The sequence below is a fragment of the Telmatherina bonti genome, assembly GCF_933228915.1.
Source record: "Telmatherina bonti genome assembly, chromosome: 21".
Lineage (NCBI taxonomy): Eukaryota > Metazoa > Chordata > Actinopteri > Atheriniformes > Telmatherinidae > Telmatherina > Telmatherina bonti.
In genome coordinates this window covers 10405047-10424611 of record NC_136630.1, presented here as the reverse complement: position 1 = coordinate 10424611, position 19565 = coordinate 10405047, and the positions used below count along the sequence as shown (strand labels likewise).

The following is a 19565-nucleotide window of genomic DNA, read 5'->3' as shown; positions in this document are numbered from 1 at the left end:
AATGTTTCACCCATCCATCCATCCATCCGTCAAGGAATACCATAATCTTTTCAGCTTTTACAAGGTTTGCCTTGGATCTGCTGCACAACCTTCACCTGGATGCCATCAAAAAGTATTCTCACTCTGTTGTCCTCATCAGTTTTTTTCTATGCAAAACAGCAATGTCTCAGCATGCAGATGGTTTTCTGTTAATCACATCACGCAGAAAGGAATTAAAAGCAATTTTGTAATTAAACGTACATCTTATTAGTGTATTTTTAATGCACACTGGACATCATGTGTTACAAGTTATTTAGCTGACCTAAATCTTATTACCGCAGACTAAAGACCAAACCTGAAGATGAACAGGTTGTAAGAAAAGCCATGGTACAGTAATCTGCCTCATGCTCTGAGCTGAGTGGGAAATGCAAAGCAACAGGAGGGCATCCATATTCCACAGAGGGTCAGCAGAGTCAGGGAAGGGGGAATTAGTCCACTGGGACCAGTGACAGATTTTCCTGGAGGCCTTGCAGGTTAATCTGCCCATGATCTATGGGAAGAGGGTGGGGGTAAAGATTAGATGGCCCCAAACCATTACAAATGGTTGTTTGGGCAGAATAAGAGCTGAAGTGGAAGACTGAAATCATTGTTGGTTGTCCATTTATGTGTTTGTTGCAAAGAAAATCATAAAACTTCATGGAGCATTGGATGGAGTCATAGTCTGCATATCTCTATACTTTTGAAATCTACATCAGTTTAGTATTATTTTGTATTTAATTTACTAATTTTGGCATGCTAACATGCTAAAATAACAGTGAAGATGAGTACTGAAATCAACAAACATTAGCATTTAGCACAAGAAAGCCTCATCAATGGGCAAATTAGGCTCCTTATCTATATTAATCCACTACAGTAAACATGTAATGTGTTGCCCAAGCAGCTTAAAAATACATTGTAATAATCCTGACAGCTGACCTGATCTTAAACCCAAATCAAAATGCTCATAAGCCACTTGCCCACCTACTGCTCACTAGTATCTAACACACTTAGACTGGATTGGACAGTAGCTAATAAGATGGCTGTTAATCCTCAGGGCTAAAGGGAAAGAGTAATGGCCCTCTTTCCACCACACGCACATGGACATAACAAACAATACACCCTGACAAAGAAAAATCAGGCGTTACACTATTGTGTAAGTCACTTCAGGTCATGCTGAAGGAGAGAAGATCAAGATTAAGAAACGCTGCAGCAGAGAAAAACACTGGGAAGCTGTTTCTGTGGCTGGAAACAACAAAGGAGATCCTCTTAAGAAGGGAGGATGAAGAGCGGAAAGAATGAGAGGAGGAAGGAGAGGCGATGTTTAGAGCTTCCTGGTCGCGGCAGGGCAGAAGGCAAAACTGGACATAAGGTTTAAATCTATAGGTAAGAGGTTCATTTCATTGGTACCTGACATTTAGGCTGCTCAGTTAGATGAAGTGAACCTTTATGCGCCAGAAAAGACTGATTAGAAGGCAAATTGTGCAGTTCAGTGAAGTTTGAGCGACTGATAGGTCACTTTGGGACAGAGCTCAATGACAGCTTTGCATTTAGCTTCAACAATAAGGAAATAAGTTACAGAATTACTGGGATTTTTAATGCTTACTGCTTTAATGCCCTTGAAAGCAGATGTTATTTACTTTTAATAAAAAAAAGGGGGGTTGTCTCTGAAAAACATAAAAACTGGAGTAAGGAATCAGGAAGTGCATATGTACTGACTAAAAATACAAAACATAAAAAACTACCATTCATATCTTTGGCTTAATGGCTCCTGTAATCTGTCATCTGATGGCCAAGTACCCTTTTAATCCGTTTCTATTAATCTTCGTTTTGTCTCAATAATCAAGTAATCTGGATTGTGTAATCTCATTTGACTAATCTGGGAGTGCATGTGATTGTGTTGGTGTTTGTGTGTGTTTGTAATGACGGCTTGTGTCAGTTTGCTCAGTTAAATTTGTGTGAACATGCTCTATCAAAATATGGAAATATTGTTTTAAGATGGCAGCTATGTAACTTTGTGAGACACTACTCACAACAATGGATCTTTAGGGAAATATCAGCTAAATCTGAGGCTTCGGTTGATTTTTATAGAGCTTCAGAAACGGCAGACAAAGAGATAACAACAAGATAAAGGACATGGGATTTCACCACTAAAAAGAATAAAGTCCTCAAGAGTCAGAAGTGTCACAAAATCACAACAAAGAAAGCTAAATTTAATATGTTTTATTGATAAAATGTTCCGAATTCCTTTTCTTAAAAGAAAATCTGTTATATCTGGAATGTGTGAACTCATATTATTTCTGGTCCGTACTTGCCCACATTAACAAAAAATGCACACCAATGCAAAATATTGTAAAAGATGGGTTTGGAATATAATGTTTTCTCTCTACGGCTGCTAATGAGCTCCACTTATTGACAAAGGAATGATTAAATACTAACATATCCATCTTTTCTTACAGGTTAGAGCCGTAACCATGGCGAGGGCTGGTCGCCCTGCATCTGAAAGCTACCAGCCAGCCTGCTGCTCAGTCAGACAGTCACTCTCCACCTCCAATGAAACTGGAATCGTAGGGGATGAAGAAGAGGAGACACCCATCTTCTCCCTCTCTAAAAGCTCCATGGATGTTGTCATGGCGACAGGCCCAGCACACAAGCGGGACCCAGCTTGGACTAAAATGGACCTGAAGCGCAGTTCCAGCACTAACACACACTCTGACCAGAAATCAGTGACGCTCCAGCAGCTGCACCATCACAAGTGGAAACACAACAGCCACCAATTGTCATTAATGACTCACAGCAAGGACATACTCAGCCCTCCTCCACTCAGCGAACGCTGGATTTCCAACATGCATCGTTGGAGCGGGTGCAGCAGCACTCACAGCCGCAGCAGCACTCCAGACACAGTTGTATGGAAAGGAGGATCCTCACGTCCCTGTAGTGTCAACCAAGACGTCCCTTACTCTTCCACACCAGAGTCTTCAATGTCCAAACTAACCTCCCCGCCAACAACACCGTCCCCGCTAATTTCACCCTTCCAGACACCCACTTTACCGCCAGTAAATCTTTTGTCTTCTAAGCTTCGGCTCACTAGCACAGAAGACGAAGGCTCCCAGGAGAAACTCTCATTTCAGTTCCCTTCCCCAGTCCCGTCCCCTGTTTGCTTGGCAGACGCAGGAGAGGGTTCAGATCCTGGATGCTTCGCTGATGATGCGATGAAGGAGATACCGGGCACCAGCAGCCCCCACTTATCTGAGGGCGAAGGACAGAAAAGCCCGTTGCAAATAGTCGGCTACCAGAAGTCAAATTCTCATGCAGAAGGACCAGAATCCAGAAAAGGACCTTCAAGCTGTTATCCTGCACTCCCACTGCAGGTGGAGCAAAGTTGTTTGGCAAGCCGAAGTTGGAGGTTGCCACTTGTTTCCTCTTTGAGTGACTCCCAACTGGATGACAGTCACAAATGCAAATGTGACACTTTTGGGAGAACTGCAAAGACTCTAAAGATAGAGCTCCTCAGGGAGGAGGCCACTGCGACTTCACGGCTGAAAATGGTGGATGTGGCTGTGCAGACAGTCTCTCCTTTTGGCTCTTGCAGTGACTTCAGGGGAAAGCTGTCCACCTCCAATACAGAGTCCCACTCTATCTTGGGCTCACCGCCTGGATCCAGGCTGAACCTAAAGTCTCCAGTAGGATCCCACTCCAATTTAGTGTCACCATCTTCCAGCATGTTCCCTGCAAGCAGCAGTGAAGAGGAGGAGAGCCAACAAGACGATCCAGAGTTGCACATTACCCCCGCATGTTTACATCTGGATAGGAGGAGGTCATGTCTAAAGATCCAGATGGAGAATCGTGAAACCCTAGCCAGGAGGAGCAGCATGAAGCAGGTTCAGTGGGATGAGGATGGGTTGACATGGGAAATTCACGGAGCCTCGGTGGACCCAGAAGAGCTAAGCACAGCCATACAGAAACATCTCGAACTCAAGAAAAACCCCAAATCTCAGAAAAGCGCCATCAAGAAGAAGAAAGCACCAAAGCCTCCTGTCATATCCAACTTGGTAACAACCATGGCGCTGGACATAAGTCCACCTGCAATGAGCATTAAGTGCATGGTTGAAGGTGAGAGTCAAGACAGACTGCAGGTAGATGAACAAACAGAGGTGCAGCAGGGAGTAGGAGGCAAAAAGGATGAAACAGCAGAGTGTGTACGAAGCAGCACAGAAAGAGATGACACAAAGGGTGTTAAGTTATCTGGAGAGGAGGATATCAGCAGCCCTAAGTCCCAAACACACATCAAGAAGAAGACAATGATCGGGTCTCTGAGAAGGCCCGGATGGTGCGGAGGCTCTAGAAAGACGGATGACTGACTTTAGAAACCAATAGCAGTCTTTTTCTGTCAGCTGTTGGACACAACACTGGAAACGATTGAGTGAAACTGACCAACAGCTCACCACCAATCACAGAACAGCCAATATTGTTCTCTGGTCACGATTAGCAAGTAAATGCACTTTAGTGTCAGGTTGGTGTAGTTCTGATAAGAATGACATGAAAGCCATCAGAGGAAAAGACTACCATGAAATATTACATTTGTAAATGATTAATAGATGCTCAATAAATAACTTTTTTTTCTGTTTCTGATGATCCTTCTGTTTTTATTTTAAAAAAAAAAAAAAAAAACTCAACAAACAAAAAGTAAAAAACCAGATTGTGAAAAACGTACAATGCTTCTTCATTTTACGTACTTCTATTCATCTTATGTTCACTTAGTCCAATGCAGGTTTTGTTTCCATTTACTTGTTGTAATGGACTTTAGGGAAAAGATGGAACTCATTGAGTTCTGCAATCTTCACTTAGCAGATGCATCGATAAGTCGAAGTCTGTGTTTCAAAATCAGGTAACATCTGGTCACAAATTTATCCTTCGCGCACTAATTTTTTTTACCTCCAATTTGACTGAAGTTGATTTTTGTTTTTCAAAAAAATGATTTTAACAGCTCAATAAGATCTGGATCATATTATGGCTTTCTGATATCCCTTGATAAAAGTTTGTCTCCTTAATTCTCTGTTTTGTGTATCTTTCAATGCTCTCATGATGCTAACCTATGCTGTTCATGTGATCCCTCCTCCTACGACCTTGAAATCCTCCTCCACCATTTAGAGGATCTTACAATCTGTTAAATGCAACCTTAGACAAGGCTCTAGGAGGAAGCTCTTATAGAAGCTTAGACCTGCACACTTCCTTGTATTTCTCACTCACTGCTAAGGCACAAAGAGACACATAATCCTCTTTTTCTTTTGTCTTTCCTCAGTCCACTAGTGGGTCACATGGGAATGTTGTTGCCATTTTTCAGCAAAAAAAAAAAAACAAAACAAACAATAACACCTAATGTTTAAAATTCTCCCACTAAGTTAAGGTTAGATCAATCAGCATGCAATGTTTGATAATTATATGTTGCTGCAGTTTTGATTTTATTATTAGTCCATGGCTTATTTTTATACCTCTCTTCCTTCATATGGTTAACATGTACCTGCATATATAAGTAAAAATGTTTGTTAGCATGATTAGCTCCAACTCCTTCTCTGCTAAAACCACAGTTGCCCTAAAATTAATTAAACTAAAACACTGAATTTATTCAATGAGCAAAATTGCAGTGCTGTCGTAGGATTTCTCCATCCAAGTCTTGTTCCAGATGGTAAAGGCTGCTGGCAGGAATGATCCCTTTTGCCTTTCTGTCTTGAAACATACTTGTGCAGAAATACACACTATTTTTAAGCTCTTTTCTGTAAATCAGCTCCAGGAACTCCAGAGTTATCCCCAGCAGAGTCTGTTTTCTTGATCAATTTGTCCAGTTTAGTCCCAGTCTAGTTCTGCTGCTGCTACCCCAACAGATGGCTGGAAAGCAGATTGTACTTTAAACAACAGACTTAAAGAAGATATGCAACATCTTGGTGTGGGCACTGAAGGAGCTCAGCTTCCTCAAGAGATACAACATGAATGCCACTCCCACTACCGGGGGTGGGGTGTTTGTGTGTGCATAAAACACCAATCATAAACATTTTCACAACATATTGAAAGGTAGAAACATTGTAACATTATGAATGGTACAGCATGATCCAGTGTCCCTTATCAACAGGAATACACAATAAACAAAAGGGATATTGGTGCATAATGCTAAAAATAATGCTGTCTGTCAGTATAGTTTAGCTATACAGCTGTAATGCCCCTAGAAAATCTTTATTAAGCTTAAGTAAATTTTCAGTGAAACACGTCGATGTCTAGCTTTGCTCATGTGCCATGGTGGGCATGTTTAATCAGGTCGCTTGAGCTGATCAAGTGATATTTTCCTTAAAGAAGATTTTTCACATGATTCATGTCTTCTCCTCTGATTTGGTTCTATGGCAGCAGTAGACTTTAAACAAAGTTTAAACTTTTAAACAATTTAGCTCACCCTGTGCTGAGAGTGACTACAGACGAGTACTGGGAGAACACCCCGATGGACTTTGGCTGGCTTGTTAACAGGTCCCATGTCCATAAGCAGATGTTATGATGGAGGCCAAGGTCTGACATTTTCTGGAAGAGTCTGCAGGGGAGGATGGTGTTAACTAGGGCTGTGACGATATGCTTTTGTCCCAATTAGATTCTGATTTTTTGGGTGCCGATTCGATTTAAATTGCGATTTTTGATTTTTGTAGATTAAAAACAAAATAAATATAACTGTTTTTGTAAAACTTTTTTTTTGCTCATCATTTTTCTTGGTTTCAATGAGGGAAAAAAAAAAAAACACAGTAGCCAGACCATCAATCTGCCGCCATAATGGCCAAGAAGACAAGTTAAAGGATCAATAAAAACAATAAAAATGACAAAGATAATCCATTAAAATTTTTTTTATTTAGTTAGAAAAATCGATTTCAAAATTGTGAAGCAAAAAAAACTAAATTTTCGATTTTTCCATACAATTTTCCTTCCCATAGTGTTAACGCTGAACTGTAATCCTCAAAAAATAGCCTGGCAAAACCACTTGAAACACCACATACAGGTCTGGCTTCTATGCAGTACTGCGAACACACATTTTTTAAACTGATTTTGTCTTGAGAAAATTCATTTTGTCTCTGTGAGGATGTAGCCGGAGAGGATCTCACTTGAGTTTGTGGTTTAAGCACAAATCTCTCATTTGAAGACGGAGCCGAACTCATTCAACTCATTCCCAGCAGAAAAACATACACACAAGGTCGAGTTGTATGTAAACTTGGTGAACCACGGTGATCAGGTTTTACCATTCAAGCGCTGCCATTCAGATGAGCAGGCACATTCTCTTTCATTCACCACAGGAAAAAAAAGCTCAGCTCACTGGTGGCTTCTACTTCAGTTGTTGTTGTTGGGATATTTTTAGATGTTTATTTGTGTTAACAGTAATTTCCATTTTCTGGTCTGAAAGGCTCAATAACAAGCTGGAAGTGGAGGTACAACTGGGTTTAATTTCCAGAAATGAGAAATATACACAGTAAGCACTTTAAACTAGGACCAACTGTGCTATACACTAACAATGTGACATGCAGCAATTTGATACAATTATGTTGCTGCTGTTATTTGAACGCATTTTTAATTATATGAGTAAACACCTCATGAGCACCTTGCGTATTTTAGAGTTGCAGGGTTTCTTCTTTGTGAGAAAAACTTATTTAATACAGACTGCACTGAGATATCCCCCTAAAAACTATGTCTTTATGTTAATTTTGCTTGTTTATACTGACAAAAACTTTAATATACAAAGGTTTATTTTACTATTGTCTAGTTGGGTCTCTTAATGGGGATTAATTCCCTTTAGAGATGCAGTTTCAAATGGATACATTTGAGTTTTTGGCTTTTAAGCCAATGAGTTTGCTGCTCTTTGGGACATTTCATGTGAAAAAAAAATGCAGATTTCAAGCTGGCAGTAAAATAAAAAGCTATACAATATAAAATCAGTCATCCCAACCAATATTAAGATGTCAGTTGATGGTCTTTAACATTTCATTAACAGACTGCATCATGCTCTTGCCCTGGATCAAAGTATTCAGTTTCTGATCTTTGCTCTTATCAGATATGAATAAATCAGAAAATGAGGTAGTTAAACTGTATCGTGTTTACGCAGGATGAACTCTGATTGTGGATTTTAGATACCAGATATAAAGGTTACTGTAAGGTCACTGTGTCACTATTATAAGTCATGTGAAGTGATGTGATGTTTGTGTACAGTATTCCTTTTGTCATGTCGGTGAGCATACTATGTGTGTGTGAAAGTGCTGATGGGACTCCCAGAATCCCCTTTTTCTCAGCTGCAGTGGAAACTCAAAGCTAGAGGAGAACTATCCAGCGCTCTGCCTTTGTTGCGGCACAGCTCTTTGTCCCTGGAGGTGTGCAGTTGTGTGTGTTTGTGTGTACTGTACGTGTACCTGTGTATGTACATTTGCGTATGCTTGCTGCCTGGTATAAATAGCATGGGATGTGTGCCGGCCGGTGATTCTGTGGAAAACGATGGCTGTGCCGGGACCTCCTCTGCTTCTGTCTCTGTTGCTGCCGCTGCTTTTGAGCAAGGCATCCCAGCCTGCAGCCGCATACACACTCACCCCTGGAAGACAGCCACAGCACAAAATCCTCCATCTAGGTGAGGGCAAATACATATTTCTAGACATATTTGCACTTTTAAATGTTTTTTCTCACTCAAGGAAACTTGTGCTTTATGTATTTAAATGTGTTTTTTTATCCCAGACTGGCCAAAGGATTGTGGTATGGCCCACTTCAAACCCAACATGGCTGAGAGGATTGTGTCTGGGAATGAGGCCAGACCTCATTCCTGGCCCTGGCAGGTCTCTTTGCAGGTAATTTATACTCAGACAGTTCAGTTTTCCAGGATGAGTTTTATCAGTTTTCAAATGAAGCTGTAATTATTGCTGTTGCTATCACTGCTTTTGTACTTTATAGCGTAAGACAGCAAGGATAAAACTGGTATCAAAATTTGAGAAGAGACAAAGTCTGATGGTGTCCCGACATTTTTAAATTCAAAATGTCATGAAAAATATGTGTTAATGTTTGAAAAAAGACTGAATACAATCCCAACAGATGGAGAGAGTAAACTGGAAGTAGATGTATCCTAAATGTACCTCAAGCCTGCAATCTGTAGCTTTAAAGGACAAAGTTTTACTTGTAGCCAAAGTAAAAGAACCAGAAGACTTCAAACTTGTCGGTGCACTTCCAAAAAATCTCCTACAAAACATTAACCAAATCTGAAACAGATCTGATCAAGAGAAGTAAAGTAAAACAAAGAAAACAAACAGATTTTTTTACGACTATTCTTAAGAGGATGCTGATTGACTTCGGTTTAATTCATAAAACCTAACTTAACAGGACCTCATGGATTATATTTTGCCTGACAGGAATGTGATTTTGGTCTTAATTAGATCAAATAAAGCACATAAAACCACAAACGGATAAAAGATTAAACTCCAAGAAAGCAGGCGTGGGTTTGACTTGTCAGCGCTGAAGAACTTAGAAATGGAAAATCAGGCAGTAAAGATGTAAGAATAATCCAAGTTACCACCTCTGACCTGCATAACTACTTGTTGTCTCATACTTGTAATGTTTCTCACAGGTCCGTCCCAGAGGAAGTAAACATTACATTCATGTCTGTGGAGGAACTCTAGTCCATCAGAACTGGATTCTCACTGCCGCTCACTGCTTCCAGAAGTAAGAAAAATCCACGACAAAGTGACACATATAGACATAGTTTGATGGTTGGAAAGATGAACAATGACTGTGCTTCTTTTGTTTTGTTTCCAGAGGTAAAGCCGAGGATGCTGGGAGCTGGAGGATTGTCCTGGGGAAGCATCAGCTGAAGCGCTCTGAGACGGCAGAGAGGATTTTCCCCGTCAAGAGGATCTACCGGCATGAGAACTTCCGGTATCCCACTCACAGCGAGCTGGACTACGACATCGCCCTGGTGAAGGCTGGCACAGATATCCTCCCTTCAAAGTTCATTCGCTACGCCTGCCTGCCGCGCAAGCAGACCAGTCTGAGACCGGGTCACTACTGCTGGGTCACAGGATGGGGGGACACCCGTGGTGAGTGGAGCGCAGGGAAAAGGATGGCTCTGTTTAAACCAGATAGTGTAATTATGAAGGATGACTGATGTTTGGCCTCTCCATTCGGGGGATCAGGGAGTAGTAACCATCTACCCATCCGAATGACCCAGTCGAAGAGCTTGATCCCCACTTCACCATCCCACTAAAATGAGGAGTGTTTGGGTGAAGCGTGACATTAACAGACTGGTAACAACCCTTCCTGTTAAAATGGAGTTTTTTCCTTCCCACTGTCGCCAGTGTGCTTCCTCTGGATGGGAGATTGAGTTGGAGGTCCAACTCAGTCTGTTGGTTTCCTTATATAGCCTATTATGAATTGGCTTTCATTATGTGTTTTTTTTTTGCTGTCTGTAAAGCGTCTTGAGATGGCATTGCCGTGATTTGACGCTATATAAATAAAGTTGAATTGAATAGTGAACAACATGACACAACTCTGTGAAATGTCGGTTTTGCTCAAACTGCAGCTCAAACTTTCTTCAACCCATTTCAGGTGGGAAGGAGAACGTCTCTCTGGCAGAAGCTCTGAATCAAGCCCGTCTGCCCATCATCGACTTTAAAACCTGCCGGCAGAAGAAATTCTGGGGTGACCGCGTCAGAGACTCCATGATCTGCGCTGGTTTTAGAGACACCGAGGACCCGCCTGCAGCATGCCAGGTACAACTGCACGTTACAGTAAATTGATGTCCCATCAGCCAATCTTGTCTCATCTTTACTTTACTCTTTTGTTCCTCAGGGTGACTCTGGTGGTCCTCTTCTGTGCCAGCTAGGCCAGGACCGCTGGGAGGTGCATGGCGTGGTGAGCTTCGGCCCCATCGGCTGCACTGTGGAGAACAAACCCAGCGTCTTCACCCGCACCGCCGCCTACATCCCCTGGATCGAAGCAACACGCATCAGGGACTTCTTCCTGCACTGAGCGGGCCACCCGACCCAGCACACATAAGCTCTACTATATTGTTTTTTGGGTTTTTTTTTAAAAGTCTTACTGTCACATTCCTGTTCTACAAACATCCAGCTCTGCAACAACAACTTCATCATGTAAATACACGTTATGTATGTGCAAATAACAACCAATAGTTGACAGAATATACTTCTCTGGGAGCACCGCATCACATACCCAATCCAATTTAATTCACCCAATAAAATGTATTAAAAGCAAAATATTCATTTTTTCCTTTTTTTTTTATTTTAGTTGATATTACAGTGGTTTGATGGAGACAAATGAACAATAAGTACATCTACTTCAGCTGTACAGTGACTTCTTTTAGCAAAGTACAACAGAACTCACTGTATGTGTGTTTCAATAAATACAACAGACCATAAGGCTTTGCTCTGTGTTTCCAGATCTTTCAGAGTCTTTCAGTCCAAAACCAGAATCCACATCCAGTGTACAACACACCAGATGCTAGAGGTCATTTCACAAACTGGATCATTTCACCCAAATGTCAGGAGTTATTAGATTTTAAAATCCAAGAAGACCAAAAAGCCTTCCAAAAAACAACTATAAAACAAAAATGGTGCTTTTATGTTAGATCCTCATTATGTTCTTGCTACAGAACACCCCAGAAGATAGAGAAAATGAGGGTAGAGATGTAACAAGACACTCTTTCCAGAAGTATTTAGTCCACATTGCCTCATCTTCTTTTTTTTTTTCCAGAGAGGTCTTAATGGTGAGTGGCTGTGGTGGGAAACTGGTGCCGACGGCCTCTTCCCTGACAAGAACACTGCGTTTTAACCAGAGTCTAAGTCTTAGCGCTGTAGTTAAACGCTGTGTCCTTGAGATATTTGGCCCTAATGTTGAATCAGCTGTGTGGGAAAGTTTAGTACAGCCTGGAGGACGAGGAAGAGCCGGTGACATGGTCCCAGTTGTTGTAGAGAGCGTAGGCACCAGACAAGGCGAAACCAACCAGACCTCCACGGGCTGCACCCTTTAATCCACCTGGGAAAACAAACACAATAATAACAGTAATTACTGACATCACCACAGAAAACAATCATTATTTTTATTCAGACCGTACCAGATGTTTTGTAGTCAACAGTTTAGTTCAAACGAGTATTAAGTAGATTTATAATACAACAAACTCTAATCCGTTGGATTTTGGTGCTTTCCAGTGATAACCTGTACTGCCCTCTGTTTGGTACAAAACCCTGATGAAGCGTTTATGCTGAACATTCAGATTTACTGAAGAGGGAAGAGTCCATTTTAGTCACTTAAAACCAAACCCTCAGAGTTTACGCAAAAACTGAACAGACTGAGTTTACAACTTGCTGCTTTCGCATCACATAACGCCACTTTTTTTTTTCTTTTATTTCAATTTTTTTTTTTATTTAGAACTTAAAAAAGGACTTTTAAAAGAACAAATATTAGTTACAACAAACAACAAATAAAATAAGCTTCTTAAGTTTGAAAAAGGGTTTTGGAAGAAACTGGGCACTTATATAGTCCACTTATCTAATTTGTTCAGTGCGTGTGAAAGTGTAACTATTTTGACAAATCAAACCAATGAGACTGTGAGTTTCAGTGACTCTCTCTTGACTAGTTGTTAGCTTGTCATACTGATGGGGTTCTGGCTGTCGTCTACAGCAGGTAAAACACAGATTACTTCACATAACTCCACTTCAAAAACACAAAATAAACCTTTACAGTTGCTTTTACAGGTGGTGTGTCAGAGTTTTAACTAAGCTAGAAAAGCACTCGGAGACTGCAAACCTCCGCCAAGCACGTTCAAGAATCCTTTGAAAGATTCCTGGATCCAAACGGTGATCCGGATCACCACCAAAATTGAATCAGTTCTTCCTTTTCATATTTCCAACAACTCCTGAAAATTTCATGAAAACCCATCCTTAACTTTTGATAACACAACACAAACAGATAAACGCCAGTATAAACATAACCTCCTTGGCGAACGTAATCAATGATCAAATCCAAGAATTCAAAAATGTTACTAACCTTAAAATCTTTTCTAATTATTTCATTTTTTTCAGTCAGTTATTTTCTGAACCACTTAGTCTAATTAAGGGTCGCAGGGATGCTGGAAACTATCCCAGCAATCACTGGGCAAGAGGCAAGGTACAGCCTGGACAGGACGCCAGTCCATCGCAGGGCCACACAGAGAGACAAACAACCATTCACACTCACTCTTCAGGGACAATTTAGAGTAACCAATTAACCTAACATGCATGTCTTTGGATGGTGCGAGGAAGCTCCCGGAGAGAGCCCATTTTCAATGATCAGTTTATTTAGCAGAAATGGAAAAGATTACTGCTTCAGCTTCTCTTTGAACTTTAGAAAGCAATTAAAAGATGAGCATACGGAAATAATGTTAGGCAGTTTCCAATTTTCTTTCATATTGATTGAATAAAATACATATATATTTACACACATAAGCAAAAAAAGACACCTACTGCCGGATTTAAAGAGCATCCCCGTTAATGTGCCAGCTGCAACTGTGTTAATGTCATCTTCAGCTCCTCTGGCCTTTTCTATCGCCACACCAAAAGCGCTGTACAACAAGGCTGCAAAGATATGATGAAAAACATTAAAGTGATGCTTGTTTACCAGTCAGGTCACATGAAATAAAGTCCATAACAGCAGTCCAGGGGTTTCACATTCACATCTTAAATAATTATATTAGGCTATGATGGGGTCATTTAATATTAACGTCACATTTATGAGTTTTATGAAGTTTAATTTTAGTCTTACCTACAGTACCAAGAGAGTTGGCCCATGACGCCCCCTGTCTGGTCACCATGTTGAGAATTCTGATGAAAAAGAAAAAAGGACTGAATTGTAAAATTAATTGTAAAACTAAACAATAAACTGAACTGTGTATCTGAACTTACTGTACATTACGTGGTTTGGACCATGCCATGTCTCTAGTCTCCTTCAGACCCAACCGCAGACCATTTAGGGCTCCGAGTGCAGCTCCTGTAGTTGAAAGTGTAATGTTCAGTGAAAGGCCATGAAAACAAAGATTGATTATAAGAACTTCTGAAGATCAAACATTGAAAGATGATTACAAATTTGTGAGTATTACTACAGAAAAGATGGTCTCCATGTTTCTACTAAGTTCTAAGTTTGGCTGTAGGGATTTATATTGATTTAGCCAGAAGAGTATTAGCAAGGATGGAGGGTAACATGAGGCAACCAGGTCCAGTTCATGACTAGTTCATCCCAAAAGGGTCACCTCAGGTTTCAAATCACCCTGCTGGGTAAAAGCCCTCTATTAACACAAACAATATATTGATCTTAACGACATTAAAATGTTTGATTTATGCGCATTATTAGTTGTTGAATGTTTAACTGAACTCTAATCCTGCTGAATTTCTGTTTGTTTTCTTGGAAATAAAACAAGAAAGATGTAAACAAGGCTTCATTTTACAGATTTTTGTGAGTCTCTGCTGTAAACATAATCGGGGTCACGCGTTCTTTTCTAGAAATAAAGGTCAAAACGAAGTTTAAGATCCTGGAGTTGCCTGTTATTTACCAGTCATACAAGAGCCTCCAATGGTAAAGAAGGCCAGCTCAAATCTCCCTCTTGTCTTGTTGGCTCCGATGGGTAAAATGAACTCATCTGTGTCCTAAAATATAAACATTTAGACAGTTAGAAAAAAAAGACAATAAACAAAGAACATTAATTACATGCAAGGACATTTTTGCAGGGTCCGTTTCAGGTTTACCTGAACAAGGTAACGAGGGTCGACGTTCAGATAAGGGGACAGAGGACTCATCCCAGTCACTAAAACCAAACAAAGAAATATTACTTACTGAGACAACATACGTCACATTTGCTTAGCCTGCATGTCTGACATCAAAGTTTAAAGTTGTGTAAAACATTGAAGCTGTAATGTGGTTATAAAGATCATGTAATGTAAGCAATGTTACACGACACTTACAGGGGACCCCGGCAAGCTCTGTGTTGGAGTATTCAGGCGCACCGCCTCCAAATAAACCCCCCAAACCTCCTTTGAGTCCTCCAGATCCCTGCGAGTTGTTGTCCATGGTTGTAAAAGATCAGAAATGTTATGAAGACACCAATAGAGGAAAGCTAACGTTAGCAGATGCTAGCGATGTCGTAACACCCAAAACCTAAAACCAAACTATTGGACGAAGAACTACAGCATCCACAGCCACAAATACACTGTTTCCCAAAGGAGTGTATATGTAGTCCTGGATTTTTATGTGAAAACAACACCTTTTCCCTTCAGTTAACAGAGGTTTTTATGTCATCATGGCCCTGACCTCCAGTAGCACGCTCTGTCGTAAAGCGATAACCGGTGTCGCGCTGTCGTTACGTCAGAAAACACGCCCACCTTCAGATCTACAAAACACAGATCACAAAATTATGAATTTATTTTCACTGTCATTGATTGATGATTTAACTGTAGTTATAAGTACAAAGTAAGTAAAAGTTAAAAACGAACACCAATTACACTTACCATGTTACGACAGCTCAACAGATCTGGGATCTGTTTACTGAACTCAAGGTCAAAGGAAGTGAAGCACGCGACACGTCACAGAACTGACTTCAGGCCAAGAGGAGAAAATCCTGTTCAGTCAAACATTTTTAGCGCAATAATTTAATTATTTGGTCGTAAAGGTGAAAAATTCTTTATAAATTTATGCACAATTTTTTATCAAGTAAACTTTTATAGATGAACACAAGTAAACATGATACATAAATGTACAAAGAAGAAAAAAAACTTTAAGCGCAGATGTGCTTTGGATAGTACAGCCCTTCACTGAACTATAAACTGTAAATACGCCTTTCTGGATGGAAATATCTGATGGGAAATGTCTGATGTCTCACCAGGTATCTGTTGGAACCACTTCTCCAGTGTGGGGGACACGCCCCCCAATGCGCAGATCACTATAGGTACTACTGTTGCTTTCACCCTCCAGGCCTTCTCCAGTTCTTCCTTGAGGCCTTGGTACTTCTCCAGTTTCTCATGCTCCTTTTTCCTGATATTTCCATCATTGGGGATGGATATATAGATCACTATGTCTTTCCTCTGCTGTTTATCCATGATCACTGTGTCCAGTTGGTTGGCCACCACCATTCTATCTGTCTGGATCTGGAAGTCCCAGAGGATCTAAGCCCCCTCATTCTCCATCATTGTGGGGTGAGTTTCCCACTGGCCAGTATTTTACACCCTGCTGTGAGGTGCTGGATTGTTTCAGGGGCTCCTTTACATAGTCTGCACCTGGGAACCTGCCTGGTATGGTAGATCTGGGCCTCGATCGCTCTGGCACTCAGGGCCTGCTCCTGTGCTGCCAATATTAGTGCCTCTGTGCCTTCAGTCCAGCCCTATATATATATATGTGGGTGTATATATATATATATATATACATATATATATATATATATACACCCACACACACACACCCACACACATATATATATATATATATGTAAATATACATATATACACCCACATATATATATGTGTATATATATATATATATATATATATATATATATATATATATATATATATATATATATATATATATATATGTATATATATATATATATATATATATATATATATATATATGTGTGTGTGTGTGTGTGTGGGTGTATATATATATATATATATATATATATATATATATATATATATATATATATATATATATATATATATATACACCCACATATATATATGTGTATATATATATATATATATATATATATATATATATATATATATATATATATATATATATATATATATATATATATATATATATATGTGTGTGTGTGTGTGTGTGTGTGTGTATGTGTGTGGGTGTGTGTGGGTGTAAACATTTGATTTTTGCTTAATTTGTTTGGTGAAATAAACTATAAGCACAATATACCATCAAAACACAAAAATCTGATGATTTTGATGAGACTATTATTAACAATAACATGTTTTCCCCTGGAGTCACAGAAAAAGAGGTTTTACGACGAAAAGTTTTGACTTTTACCAAAATTACCTTGACAATTTCTAAATTACTTTAATGGGCAGTTTACATTTCACAATAATGCGCTATGTTTCATTACTTCTGAATAAATTGTAAGATGACAAAATAAGACAATTTTTAAAAAAGCATTATCAAAGAAAATAAGCAAAAATAATACAAAATGTGAAGAAGTCCTCAATTCACAAAAGTCAGTCCTCCTTTAAAAATGTTTACATTCAAAATTATTTCTGGCAACTATACGCTTGTTGTTGTGATTATTTCATGAATGAAAATAGTGTATTTATGATACACATAAAAATAAAGCACAAGAGTAATTCATTTTACAATACACTGAGGACTGAAAACATATGAGCAGAAATGTCTCTTGTTACAGAACTGAGGTCACCTGTTTATCTATATACAAATTAATATATTTTCAGTCTTAAGACTACGAAAACAGCTGCTCTTAATTTCTTACAATTTAAGGTTACATCTCAAAATTGTTCTTCATCTTTGAAAACCTCAGTTCTCTCAGTGTTTTAAAAGAAACCTGCAGTTCCTTACATTATACACACGGTGGCAGCAGTGAGTCAATGTAAACGTGTGACCAGGAAAAGAGGGTCTAACTTGTTGGTTCTGCCTGTCCTTAGTCCCTCTTTCTAATTAAGTCTGATTTAATTAACTGATTTAGTTAGATTTGCTCCCAGACATGCAGATACAAGTTTAATCTGCGCGATGCTGCATGTAATTGGTGTAGAGAGCTGAGTTAAAATAACTTCCATATGACACCTGGCAGGCCCTTATCTGTACGCCACCTACCTTTAAGGTCATGATGCAACTGCGAGTTAGGACCCCACACATGGACGCGCACATCCCCGGCCATCTGGTGCCGGTCTAAGGGACAGAGCCACTGAAGGAATTTAGTGTGTTGAATTTCACAAATAACAGAGCATCTTATTTGGATCCTGCCATTGTATGTGTGTATTCAGAAGGGGCCAAGTGGAGCGATGAAGTTTGCCATTGTCGCCCAGTGTGGGTGTTTTCAGACCCTCTGGCATGATGTGTGAGTTAGTGTTCTCTGTGTTACTGCCCAGTGTGCCCACTGTCTTTCCCACAATGTCCCATTCAGCCATGGGGCTCCCTCTCTCTATCCGCTCATGCTCTCAGACTGAGCTGCCACCCATTTTGTGCCTGTGGCTAATCATCATCCTCCTCATCATCATCATCATCATCATTGGACTACAAACCACATTTTCAGTTGTGGGATAAAATAGCCGTGATGTCATCTCTGTTGTCTTTTTTCAGTAACTTTTCATCCTCTCCTTCCTCTTCTCTTTCCCTTCCTTTCTTTCTTTCTGTCTCTCTGAGCTCCCAAACACAAAAGACAGAGAGGCCACGACAGGACCCCAGTGTAAGCTGGTTGTCAAGGAGACAAGGAGACAGTGTTGGGTCTTTAAACTGCCTCAGAGGGGTGTGTGGAGTTAGGGGGAGTTGGCCTTATTTACATGGGAAGAGGACAAGGAAGAAAAAGAGAGAAAGAAGGGTTTGAAATACAACTTTTGAGCTGTTTCCTCGCAGCTCATAGAACTCCGTTGTTATTCAGCTAAACTCACTCCACTGTTCGGTCATCAAATATTTACCAAGCAGAGGAAATCTGGAGTTGTTCATAATGTGGAGAATGCCGTGCATACATGGCAATGTAAATCAACCTGTCTTTTCCTCTTGCTTTTTCTTATCATCTCCCTCACACACATACACACATGCGCGTAAACACACTGATTGTAAGCTTTGGGAGCGCTGGGCCCCCACTGCTGGCAATGGTGAGAGCTGACTGCAGAATACATTACCAGCTGCTTTAAGAGTGTTTCATTCCAGGCGAACAGGGATGAAAGCAGCACATAACTTGAGTGAAAACAGGAAAAGCAAAGACAAGCGTACACACCCATCTTAACACTCAAGCACCCCCACCCATTTCTAATCCACACACATGAACACACATTCTCTCTTTTATACCCCCCTTTTTTTTTTTTTCTATCTCCACTCAGTGCTTCCACTCTGCTTCTTCCTGTCCAGAGGATTGTCAGCAGCGGTCACATAATGTCCTTTCTCTGTCTGTGATCAGGGGGTTGGGGTTGCAGCTATAGAGCAGGCTCAACTCCAAGCCTGAAGTTCAATATCAGCCCCCCCCTCCCTACTGCACAATGAAAGCAGGAAGGGCAGGGAGAGGACGAATAAGCCACCCACTGCTGCATTCACCACAGAGAAGCCCATGTGATTTTTTCTTCTTTTTTGTGTTTATGTAAAAACTTTAAAGTGTGGTTTAAAGGGAAGTTTCACTTTTAACTTCAAGTGTCAAAGGTTCAAATGGCTCAAATTACCCAAAGATTTGTTGTTGTTTGTTTTTTTAAAATGTGTTTTAAAAGTTAATGAGTGCAATTAAAGTAAATGTAGCCACCATGACATGTGCAGATTATTAGCGGCAGTTTTTCCTGAGG

At 40.1% G+C, this 19565-nt stretch overlaps 2 protein-coding genes across 5 annotated transcripts; one reads left to right on the top strand and one right to left on the bottom strand.

Annotated features, from left to right (window-relative positions):
* Positions 1–8523: 8523 nt before the first annotated feature.
* Positions 8524–11037, top strand: LOC306771644 (elastase-1; the record flags this gene model as incomplete). Its single annotated transcript, XM_079260909.1, has 6 exons — positions 8524–8653; positions 8758–8867; positions 9638–9732; positions 9826–10106; positions 10615–10778; positions 10858–11037. The coding sequence occupies 6 exons, from the start codon at positions 8524–8526 to the stop codon at positions 11035–11037; spliced, it is 960 nt and encodes a 319-aa protein (XP_079117035.1).
* Positions 11038–11313: 276 nt separating this feature from the next.
* Positions 11314–18470, bottom strand: timm23a (translocase of inner mitochondrial membrane 23 homolog a (yeast)). 4 transcript variants are annotated; one of them, XM_079260843.1, is made up of 9 exons: positions 17890–18470; positions 15364–15670; positions 15018–15105; positions 14802–14860; positions 14609–14702; positions 13965–14049; positions 13825–13883; positions 13527–13637; positions 11314–12060 (listed from the first exon to the last, which is right to left on the bottom strand). In XM_079260843.1, the coding sequence occupies exons 4-9, from the start codon at positions 14850–14852 to the stop codon at positions 11942–11944; spliced, it is 519 nt and encodes a 172-aa protein (XP_079116969.1). In that variant the 5' UTR covers positions 14853–14860; positions 15018–15105; positions 15364–15670; positions 17890–18470; the 3' UTR covers positions 11314–11941. The 4 variants fall into 4 exon arrangements, with proteins under 4 accessions (XP_079116969.1, XP_079116966.1, XP_079116968.1 ...); XM_079260840.1 differs by having other exon boundaries at positions 15018–15670; positions 17890–18468; XM_079260842.1 differs by lacking the exon at positions 17890–18470 and having other exon boundaries at positions 15018–15442; positions 15561–16414.
* Between the last annotated feature and the right edge of the window lie 1095 nt (positions 18471–19565).

What these genes read in the sequence shown, in the direction of transcription:
- timm23a (XM_079260840.1), bottom strand. Translation starts at nt 15,123, where the DNA reads ATGGACAACAACTCGCAGGGATCTGGAGGACTCAAAGGAGGTTTGGGG. An exon ending in AGAGCTTGCCGGGGTCCCCT is followed by an intron (nt 14,861 to 15,017) that starts GTAAGTGTCGTG and finishes GTTTGGTTTTAG; the next exon opens with TGACTGGGATGAGTCCTCTG. An exon ending in GATGCTCTTTAAATCCGGCA is followed by an intron (nt 12,061 to 13,526) that starts GTAGGTGTCTTT and finishes TTGTTTTCCCAG; the next exon opens with GTGGATTAAAGGGTGCAGCC.